This window comes from Engystomops pustulosus, chromosome 5 (genome assembly GCF_040894005.1).
Source record: "Engystomops pustulosus chromosome 5, aEngPut4.maternal, whole genome shotgun sequence".
NCBI lineage: Eukaryota > Metazoa > Chordata > Amphibia > Anura > Leptodactylidae > Engystomops > Engystomops pustulosus.
The window spans coordinates 156,213,467-156,225,617 of NC_092415.1; the positions used below are offsets into that span (position 1 = coordinate 156,213,467).

Here is a 12,151-nt window from a genome sequence, read left to right on the forward strand (position 1 = left end):
GCTATTCACTTCCATTGTGTTGCTGAGATGGTGATCTTACCCAGCTTCACAGGAGTGAATGGAGTGATCATACATGTGGGTGACTTGGACACGCTGAGTGTTTGGGAATCCACCTGGTAAATGAGGTACAATGTGGATAAATGTAAGTTTATGTACCTAATAATCCACAGGCAACATATGTCCTTGTGGGAGTAAATCTGGGACAGTCCCTTGTTGAGAAGCACCTGGGTGTAATAGTACAGTAGTTCATAGATTACATAACAGAATCTAGTGTGAATGCCTCTAAAGCCAGGAAGATCTTGTCAAGTGGTATGGACTCTCGGGATAGGGATGTTATATTACCACTGTACAAGGCATTGATTTGGCCATACATAAAGGATGCCCTGGAGCTGGAGAGGGTACAACCAAGAGCAACAAAAAAGATAAGGGGTATGGAGGTCTCAGTTATAAGGAAAGATTCATAGAATTAGAATTAGATTTATTTAGTCTCCAAAAGGGGACAAAAATTCTTTTATATAAAGATATAAATGTTCCATTCAAAAAATATGGTCAAAAGTTGTTCCAGGTTATAGACAAGGGGGCACTGTCTCCATCTGGAGAAAACAAGGTCAAATCGTCTTTACTGGCTTCTTTACTGTGAGAACTGTCAGTCCATGGAAAAGCCTGCCTCAGGTGGTGGTCACAGCAGGGACAGCAGAGAAAAGGGTCTAAGTGCTTTTTTCAATCAAAATAACATTAATAGTAATGATTCTTTATAATAATTCTTTATTTATATAGCGCACACAGATTACGCAGCGCTGCACAAAGCATGTCAAATAGATGGTTATGTTATAATATAGAATTATATTACATCCCTTCCTTGGTTGAACTTGATGGACAGAAGTCTTTTTTTCAACAATATTAACTATATGTGCCTAAACTTCATTCACAAGGAGAGCTTTTGGTCCTTTTCTTTAGATCAAGGTGGGTCCCAGTGTTCAGACCCATAATGATATGACACTCCCTTAGGACAACCCCATAAGGCCTTCTTGCTACACAGCTCAGTATCACTGCTTTAGTGACCTGAGGATGTATTAAATCTGACACATAATGGCAACAGAGCCTCCAGACAACCTTGATATTTATGAAAAAGAAAAAAAATAAAATTGTTTTTTTTTTTAAGTTTTTGAATTTTGGGCAATAATATCCATCTATATTTCTGCAAATCAGTCATGTCAACCATCCGATAGAAAACAGAGAGATGTTGGTATATTTATTGAATTTCCAAATGGCTGTGCAATGAGCTGTAGTACTGAGCCCATTCCCAGCAGCATCTGGTAATGTCTGATGGATGCCTTAGTCTTATATGTATCCCATAAGATTCTTATGGTAGAATGATATCTGCAATTAACAGTCTAATGGCTTCTGTATACTAAACACAAAAAGAAACCGAGGATTAACTCACACTGGAAAACGTTACATGTGCTCCTCGGTATGATGGTTTTAAAGGATCAAATATCAATATTTTAAGCAGTGCTATGGATTAAACCGGAGCCATTAGCACTCAGATACACACTACATTGAGCAGCAGTAGCACTTTCATTGCAGCAAGTTATATCAACCCAGCAAAATTTTAAATGTGTTTAGAAATATGCTGACTTTGTCAAAATGTCCACACATTAGCCCCATCAGAAGCAAAAGTACACAACTACTGCCTGGTACCCATGTTAGCTCTTACTTTACAAATCTTTACTGTAATTTCTGAGAATTTGTACAATCCGAACGGCCTACATGTGATAATATAGTACAGTAAATGAACAGAAGTCACCATGTAGTTTGATGACGATATAAACATACAAGTCTAAATCCCAAATTCATCTGAACAAGTCTCAAAGTGCTTTTACCCTTTATCTGCTGCATATTTCCCTTTTGAGGCCAGGTTTACGCAACCATGGTCGGTTCGTAAATACTGGTCCGTATGCTGGACAGATTACACAGACGGAATACAGTACTGAGGATGAGACTCCAAGCATCATAGTTATACATGATGTAAGGAGTTCCTCCTCCTCCATGATTACACTTCAGGGATACTGTTATAAAATGCAGATATATACATTTACAGTGATGATGCTCAGAGTCCTCTGCACTGTGAAATCCGTCCAGCAAACAATCTGTCATTCACAAAATGACTGTGGGTGTGTCTCTGGTCTAAGAATTAGCAGGAGATTCAAGTCCACAATGGACTGAATATTATAAAGGATCTAATATATATATATTTTTTCCTTTAAAGCAGAAATACAAAATACAGACCATGCCATGTAAAAAACAGAATCATGCTGAATAACATTTAAAAATTAAAAGGGGCGAAAGACAACACCCTGTCAGTCAATTATTACAGAAGAAGGCACTTCTAGCAAATCTAGTCAGACTCCTAGAGTAGACCTGGGGAGTCCTGCTTCCCATTGACAGTTTTAGAAACAAAACAAACCACGATCCACCATTTGTGAAAAACTGTGTTGTCGTTTTTATTTCCAAGTGTGCATATCCACAGAAAACATCCATTTACTAATGGGCCCGCAGCTGCATTTCCGTCGGGTTTTCAGACGTTTTCGGGGATCGTCCCGCTGCGAAAGGGATTTGGTAGGGGATTGTGTCACACGTGAACGGATTTTGGCACTTCGGTGCCGGCATTCATGCGACAGAAATCGGAGAGCGAGTCGTCGGATGATCCGACTGATTCGGACAGAGTGCAGCATTTAACTTTAAAATTGTGTCGCAAGCCATGCACTTACAAGCACCGGGAAGAAGATGGTGAACTCCGGCAGACCTGATCAGGGAAGTGACACATGCAGAATATCAAGCGTGTAAATCGCAGCAGAGTGCATGAGAGTCGGACACTCCGGATCGGGGAATGTGCAGGACTGGGTAGGTAAATGTGCCCCAGTGTGTTTCAGGTGGTAATAACACCCTTAATCATTGACAGTGTTCCCTGTATCCGTGTGTACAAACAGATGGTTGCGCATAACACTGGTCCACTTCCTATTGAGTTATTCCTCTTGAGATGGCAGTATGGGGAAGGGTACCAGTTATCATGTAGTGATGTATGTCTGTCTGTTTAATAGATATGCAATGGATTAATCAGATTATCAAATATGTATACTGTATTGTAGGTTACATGTATTAAGAGAACAATTTATCCAATTTTATGGTGGATTTCATCTCCTTTTTCAAGTATTTTTATCTTGTGAGCATAAATGGATTTTTTTTCCCATTTCAAATATATTTTTATCAAAATCAAATTAATTTATGCCAAATAACGCACGTACAACAATTGTTACTTCCTCATCAGGGATGTCATGTAAGCAGGGGAACAAAGTATAAAACCTGTTTTTATACAGAACCATCTTACAAGTGATAATGAGGAATTGGCAAACGCAAACACAACAGGACCTGCTGCCAAAGCTATAAATTATTTACATAGCTGCTTCTGACCAGCCCTATTAAACACTATCAACTGTTAATCGCCTGTAGTATATCATCTGCCATGTAAATTTACATTTACTCAAACTTATAAATGATTTATTATGGAAATGATTATCACATGACATTCTCATCTGGAGGTTCAATGTCTAAAAGGAGGCAATCGTAATCTAATCTAATTGTCAAAACTATGTCACCACCATCACGCTGGTAATTAAGAAGTGAATTGTATGTCATCCCAGCCTTGTTCTGCCGGGGACACACTAAACACCTATTACAGTGAAGGCAACAGTGCACAGCTTACAATAGACAATAATAAGCCTACAAAGAGCTTTCGAGATGAGAGATGGTGCCAACCTAGATGCCAAAAAAGTAATTCTAATATAAGCTATAAATATTCATATTCCCTCTGAGTAGCAGTATGTGTGTACAGCTCCCTAAAGCCAATGCCGAGAGCACAATGATCTCTACAACACAGTCACAGAACACTCAGTGACATGAAAATAAAGGCGAATATAACAAGCCACATCCAAAGAAAACACTCTGCACATGTGCCCGAGTAATAGTAAGATTTTGTACTGTTTTATGACTGACATGGAACATTTAATTGAAGGAGTATAAGAATACCCAGTCACTATAAAGTTCCAGCATCTGAATAAGGGCCCTCATACCCTATAGATAGCTGTCCGGTGAAAAGCCATCTTTTCAGACTCCCAAGTACACACAAATCAAGGGAATGGCTGCCAGAAGACCAGAACTCGCAGAACAAACGCATTGGACATCTAAATACCAACTTGCTTGACCCAATTTTTCTTCTTTATCAGCCACTGGGGGACAGTTGTAAATTTTAAGCCATTTAGATAGCTAAAACCCTACAAATTCTCACGAACTGAATGAAGCGGCAGGTCAAAAATGTGTCCTGCTTCTCCAATCAATACTATGGGAGCATTGGAAATCTCGAACATTCATATTCACTGTGTATGGGCATGCTCTACCTGTTGCTTTGTTCAGTTAATGAGAATGGGACCCAGATTCTCCTACATAGAGGGGTCATTCTCGTGATAGGTGGGAGTCCGAGCAATCAGACCAATACCAGTCAGACTGTTATACTCTGTCCTATGGACAGAAGGTAAAATAATACTTGGTTCAATCCCTTTAATTTAATGCCACATTGAATTTATTTATGGTACATACAAATGTGATACATGTTGGCAGGAACATACAACCATCTAACATCTATAAAGGACTACTTACTTCTCCGATAGCAGATGATTGGGGGAGAATAGGCTTGGGCATATAGAAGATTTCAACATACTCAATCTAGCTGAGAAGAACATAATCATGTCTAATGGAGAACTGGGAGAGAAAAATATCAGTTGAATGAGGTATCTCATGTTTATCGCCAATTTACATTGGAGCTTGTAGATTTGGATTGACAGCCCAACCACGCTGACTATTGCTCAATAATGAATCTGAAGTCAATGGCCCAAATTTACTAACGTGCCCCAGTTTTTTGTCTGACTTTGCACATTCTTTTATCTGCAAACTGCTTGCATGTGTAAGAAGTGTCTGTGCCACATATCTGTTGCATGCGACCCTTTAACACTAGAAAGTGTGATACGTCCAATACACCTCACAGCATGTGCAGCCTGGAATGCCCGTCCCAAATGATGTTCGTCCTGAACTCGGCATGTTAACCAAATTTGCATATTTATAAAGTAAAGATTTGGCAAAGAAGGGGCAGCTGGACAATAAAAATAAAGGTATGGCTGGCATGTGTGGTCATAGCCCTACATAACATAGCAGCAAGTTCTGGTCGGTAAATTGTGGCAAAATATTCCCTTTAAAGGAGGCACAAAGTTGGAGTTAGAGGAGGTAGTGAAACAAGCAGTATATTTTATATAATAAGCAAAGAAACATCAATCCAATAGCAACAATTACTGCATAAACATCAATAATGTACAAATCAATAGTTTATCTTACTAGGAGTAATACCATTTATCAGTTACAGTAGGTCTACTAGAGATGGGAGATCCATCAATCCCCCCATCACCCACCATTCTGCTCTACACCATTTTGTAAAATGCAGGTTGATAATAAAATACAACGCATCTCTGTATTAAAAGAAAAACTCCTGCACTTCCAGCACTATCCATTGCCAGAAAGCGTGAATAGACATACTGAGAGCACCTGCGCGAAGCAAGATCTATCCATTCTCCAAGAAATAAAATAAAATCAAAAGACTGCTGGGTACTGCAAACATCCAACGCTGCCAAGCTCAGCTGCGGATTAGAGATTTGGTCATTAAAAAACACACTTCACAATTAACTTGCAATGAAATATGAGGGATCTGTAGGAATTGCCAAGATGGAATAATATTTTTCCATGATTGGCAGCCCTTTTTCGAGACACTTAAGTGGGCGCAGAGAAAGCAGACGGAAGGAAGAAATAGGTTGATTTAAATCATTTGTGGCGCTGATTAACCTTCTCAAAGATTTGGAATTCATTATCAGGCGCGTGAAAAGTGACACACGCTGCCATCGGCGGGCCAAGCTACCGCTCCATTTCCATGGCTACAATCCTCACACTGGCAGTCACTTTTTTTTTTCTAGACAGCAAAAACAATGTCAGATCAGGATACAGCAGCTTGATATGAAATATATCCAACTGCAGCCTCCAAGGGTATAAAGAGGAAAGAGCAGCAACCATGGACCCCAATCCAAGCACAAAGATAGACTGTACATATAACTCCATTATCAGAATATATAGGAGGATGTAACCTTTGTGACACTATCCTGGAAGAGAGATATATTGAGTAATATATATGTCTGCTTTCTCTTATTTATTATTACCATTTCCAGATGAAGGTTCTGTGAAGTTTGTGTAATGGCTGGAACATACCCAAAAAACATTATATATCAGAGGTAAGATAAAAATAAATCACATAAGGGAATAACAGAAATGGATATAGGTGGAGTGAACAGAGTCATTGGGGGTGGTGGTATGTATTACTAGGCAGGTAGGCACATCATATAAATAAATAAATGTGGCATTTGAGATTAATGTCTGCAGTGGAACTGCAACTTTTTTTGGTGAAAGTAGTAAATATTTTCGGTCCAAAACTATTTCTAACTAGTCCTGAAGCATCTGTGCCGCCTCTGAGGGACAGGCGTTGATTTGCAATAAATTGTACGACATTTTGAAAAGTCACAAGTCATAAGTTTGTCTTGAACATCTGGATTCACTTGATAATCTGGTCTAACCTATGTGAAGTCAAAAGTGGAACGAGTAGGAAAAGTCGCAAATAAAGGCACAAACATGATGCAGTTGCGACAAATTTGCGACAAAACTGACACATCTATAATGATATATTACTTTGAATATGCTAATGTTGAAAATGGAAGTGTACGGAGATTAAGGTGACCCTCTACCATCAACACAATGGCCCACATTTACTAATAGTGCAGTTTGCCTCACTATTGTGCAGCGAGCTACACATTAATTCAGCTAATTTTCCTTTATTTCACCCAGGGACCCCCACCATCCTTAAACCGTCACTGAACCTAACTAAATGGATTTTGCAGGCTTAACATATACAGTATATATGGTCAACAACAGGAGACTGGTGGGGGAGCAAACCCCATCATCTCTGCCAATCAGCTGCTTGCAAGGCCACTGACAATATCAACAACGCAGTAGTTAGAGCTGGAAATGGACCATCCCTTTGGCTGCCTAACCCTTGGCCACGTTTAAGGAGGTTCATTTCTTACCTGATTAACTGATGGTAGATGATTTTTACTTACTTCCCTGTCCTGTTCAGGTGTTTACAAATCTTCATTTCTTATTACTTTTAATGGCCGTATATGCAAATTAGCCTGAGGTGCTCTGCAGAGCATCTCCAGGCTGCGGTGTAATGTATTTTATTCATGCCCCATTGTTCTGAGAGCCAGGGACGTCAACGTCTCTATCCGCAAATCCGCGGAAAAAACATTCCCCGTGCTGCCAGCTTGCTGACCGGCCTCACATTTGCAGAGAGAGAGGGTGAATAAATTATATTATGGCGGAGCCTGGCTAATTAGCATATCTTCTAAACTAATATTTCAATGAAATGCGCCATTTAAAATTGTAAGAAAAGAAGATTTGTACACATGGGGACAGGACAGGGAGGAAAGTAGTAATCATCTACCATCAGGTAATCTGGTCAATCAATCTGATCAATTCCTCACTGTTTCCTAAATCTCTGCTTGCCGTCATTCTATAGAAAGCTTCTATGTGTACTTCCAGTGGATAGAAATCTGTCCCCGGCCATGTGATGTCACACAGGTGCATGACTCATTATAACACACAGCTCTGATTACTATCTGTGTCACAATTTGTGCATCTGTGTGACATCACATGACCGGCAGATTTCTATCCACAGGCCCTACAAGTAATGACCATAATTAACGCATTATTTTTTGCCGCGAAATCACTGTGGAAATATGGTATGAAATTTCAATAAACTTGAAGTGTTTGGAGTTCCGTGGGACCGTTGGGATTTTCTATTCCTTCAAGTAATTTCACTGTAACATAAAACTGAATAGGATTTCTTAAGCATTTCATATTACACTTATATTGTACCCTATGGGGAAACTGGTAGAGAAACGTGCATACCCAACAACGGGGTTACTACTACTCCCAGATGCAAACACAGGCTGTATTGTTCATATGATATAACTAAATTTAAGGTTAAGCAAGTAAGACATTAAAAGGAGAAACACACAGTACCTCTATGGCTGCTACAGTCAAAAACAGGTCTACTTTGGAGTCCTGGAACATGGAATTTACTTGTGGTGACATTCCAAGAAGAGCACAGTTGGTAACAACCGCTATAATCCCCATTGTTTCAAAGGCCAACTAAAAAAAAAAGAAGAAATAAAGCAAACATGGTAAAACAAAATTTAAGCTGATCGCTTCAGACACTTATTGTATCCCTATATTATAAATATATATCTTAAGTAGTTGAATACAAATTAGAATATAGTAAAAAAAAAAAAAGCAAAACTTACCATCCATACTCCTATGCTAGCGGACGGCTCAGCAAAAGGACGCTTGAAGACGCGGCACATTTTTAAAGCATCCGAGTACAGTTCAGTCACATTGTTCAGAACAGCAAGAAGGGCGGCAAGAGGGTACACACATGAGAAGAGACTGACATAGCCAAACAACAGGAATAATTCTAAGTAGTCATCAAATGTTCCCTGAAAAGATAAGAAACAGAATATGTTACACTATAGTAAAGCAATTAGAATAAAGAAAAGATGGTTTCCATCTTATTGATGACCAATCCACAGGATACCGTAAGTTAATATACGATTTGGTGGCATCACTTGAGCTGCAGTTTTATATCTTATCAGGGTACTCTGCAGGCACATTCACCCTGGATTCTGTACATATATATATTTAATTTATCCCTTTAAAAAAGAATAGCTGGACACTTGTGTTGTGTCATCTCCCATGTCACCGCATCTTCCTCATGAAATATAAGCTCTTGCAAGCAGGCCCTTCATAACTATCCTCTCTTGTGATTATATTATGGCTACACAAAGTTTATATTGTGTTTGTATACATATACTATAATATGTAAAGCTCTGCGGAGTATGATGTTGTTATATAATGATTTATTATTATTTTTACAGATCGATTCAGTGAATCTTGCCCAGCCGGCCATGACACATTGCAGCTGCGTGGGATTCACTGACTTCATATGCGCGAGAAGTGCCGAGAACCGAGTGATGCCACCGTCTCCCGGTCCAAGGAGGGGGAACGCAACAAAGATGGAGGCGTGCATCATTTTATAAGTATAGGAGTTGCGCGCAATCACCAGGGTGGCGTAAGTAGAGCACCGAAGCCTCATTTGCATAGATTAGAAAATCCTTTTTTGCCTAAACTATCGGTTTTTGTCCCTAAACAAAATATGTCCTGGGATCAGTGGTACAGAGCCAAGAGGGTGTTTTGAAGAGGTAGATTTCCTTTAAATTAGAAATTTAGGAAGCCCTGCACTCTGGATGTATGTCCACATGGGACTGATACACAGCACATTTTGTGCAAAGGAATAGTCACGGCAAGATCTCAGGAAAAAAAAAATCTCACACCACCGGTTGGCGGTTACCAAATGTCTGCTTTATATTGCTATAGTTTCTTTAAAAACTATATTTAGAGGCACATGCTCAGCGTTCAAGTACGAACATCCCTGACTTAAGTAAACCTCACTTTTAGTTGGACCCAATATAGATGCCCACTGTGACTGTGAAGCTTTCTGGATACTGGGAAGTCACTGAACTTTAGCTCCAGGCTACATGGTAAACCTCCCTCCCAAAACACCTGTACTTCATTTAAATAAAGCTAAAAGTTTATTTAGTTACAATATTTGCAGAGCAAATTCCCTACTAAACATATGGATGTAACCCTGCTTCTGCGGTCTAATGTGCTGGCAGTTTTCCTTTAAGGTTGAATGATTTGTTCATTCTCTACTGGACTGAAGAGTAAAACCCCATAAAAGTCATATAAACATCTGTTCCCACTAACAGGCGACGTGTGTAAAAGGACCTACAGACACTGAACTATATCTCCTGTTTATCGTACCTACAAGTCCAGGTGGCTGCTGTATACCAGATCACTGAGATTAGTTAGCAGCAGCTCCGGCAATATGGCTGCCATATTATTATGTTAAGAAAGTAGAATAAAATATATAGTATCAGAAAATAAAAAGTCTGGAAAACATGATTTGTTTCACTATATGATATTTAGTTCTTCTAAAAAAAACCCAGGAGATACATTGACTCAAACATTGTAGTACTTACCAGGTATGCATCCATTTCTTTTTCAAGGTGAACTTGTTCCAACAACGAAAACTCTGTGTCCACCTTCAATGATTTTACCTTATTTCTGATTTGCTTATTTTGCCTCTTCTGCATCCAGTATGGAAGTAAAGCCTCCACAAACTGGTTAAGGATCTGAGAGGTGATCAGTAATGTGGCCAGGCTCTACACAGTAAAAACAGGAAAAAAAAAGTTAAAACATCTTGCTAATACGGGTCTTCCTATGAATATTTTATCACGCACACCTCCACTTTAGTTTTTATTGGTTATGATACATTGCACCAGAATAAGCAGTGTGGTTTACAGCAACCATGTTATAAAATGAAGTAGGTGAAATGTGTTTTCTATAGCCAAGAAGGATACCTAAAGGTCTGCTCAAATAATTGAATTATTTTACCTCAGGGTTGTATATTTTACCTCAGAGTTGTATAACACATACAATATTATGTTCCTCTTTAGCACTGGAATCAAGATGTTAAGAACTACTTTTCAAAATGGCTACCCTTATGTTTTTTTATGCTCTGTTCACACCATAAAGCACTTGATCGATAAACGATCAATGCCTGCTTTGGGTAAGTGTATGATATTTGCCTTTTATGTTTTATATCTTCTGAGACAGTGACAAATGTGCTCAGTGCAAAGACTGGGAATATAAAGACAGAGAAATGAAATATTGCAAGGAATTAAACTGCAATAACAATGTGTGTGCGACTGGATAAAATACCTCCCATGTGAGCATTCCTAGATAATAGACATCCAAAGAACAAAGAGCCGCAGATCTTTCCCAAATCTCACATAAAACTATTGTTTGCTATAGCAGTAAAGGCCATTGACATTTCTAAATACTTTGTCATCTACCAGCATTTGACTACTTTTTATTTATTACTATTCTTTAGGGTGGTTTCTTTTTCATATCAGAAATTTTTCACTGAACCCATTTTGGCGATTGGTTTTCTCTTCCTGGTTTCAGTGATATTTCACCAATGCGTTACTGACCCATTCTTTTCAATGGGCTTTTTCACACTTCAGTTTTTTTCACTGATCAGTGGTCAGTTCAGAACCTGTTCTTTTTGAGAGCACTGACCATAATTGGTCAGTGAAAAAAAAAAAGAAGTGTGAAAAAGCCCATTGAAAGCCCATAGAATCATTTAGTAAGACAACAGTGAAAAATCACTGACGCCAAAAAGAGAAAACCAGTTTGTATAAGTCTATAAGCCAAAATGGGTTCAGGGAAAAATCACAGATGTGAAAAAGACGCCAATGTGAAACCACCCTTAGGCTACATGCACACGATGTATGCCCGCCGTACCGTAGTACGGCGGGCATGCATCGCCGCTGCGGAGAGGAGCAGGGGATGAGCGCTGCTCACCCCCACCCCTCTCCATAGGACTATACAGCGCACGGCGCCCTATCATGTAGAAAGATAGGACATGTCATATCTTTCTACAGGCTACGGAGCGGTACGGTGCCGCATGTGTGCTGCACCGTACCGCTCCCGTGCGGTGCCGTGAGCCCATAGAAGTGAATGGGGGACGTATATCGGCTGTATATACGTCGGCCGTATATACGTCCCCCATACATGTGTGTGAATGTAGCCTTAATGTGTTAATCAGCATGAGCTCCTGAAGGTGTAACCCCATTAATTATTGTGCTCATTGTGGGGCTTTCAGAGGAAAACCCCAATAATGAAAAGTTGATGACTTATCCAACGGTTATTGATTAAAACCTATAATCATTTTGAGACTGGTACATAACAAATTACTTAAATGTGTTGTCCACTTTCAGCAAATATTTCATGTTGTTTGTGTAATGAAAAGTTATACAATTTTTCA

General features: G+C 39.3%; 1 protein-coding gene across 5 annotated transcripts in view; it reads right to left on the reverse strand.

Moving 5' to 3' along the window:
* ANO10 (anoctamin 10) overlaps positions 1-12,151 on the reverse strand; it is a 176,530-nt gene that overhangs the window by 127,145 nt on the left and 37,234 nt on the right. For 4 of the 5 annotated variants that reach the window (XM_072153531.1, XM_072153530.1, XM_072153532.1 and 1 more), the window contains exons 9-11: positions 10,302-10,484; positions 8,508-8,699; positions 8,227-8,355 (exon numbers count right to left, since the gene is read on the reverse strand). In XM_072153531.1, the coding sequence (XP_072009632.1) occupies positions 8,227-8,355; positions 8,508-8,699; positions 10,302-10,484 (504 nt within the window). Of the gene's footprint in view, positions 1-4,716; positions 4,816-8,226; positions 8,356-8,507; positions 8,700-10,301; positions 10,485-12,151 lie in introns of those variants that run through there. The other variant, XM_072153534.1, reaches the window with a different exon arrangement.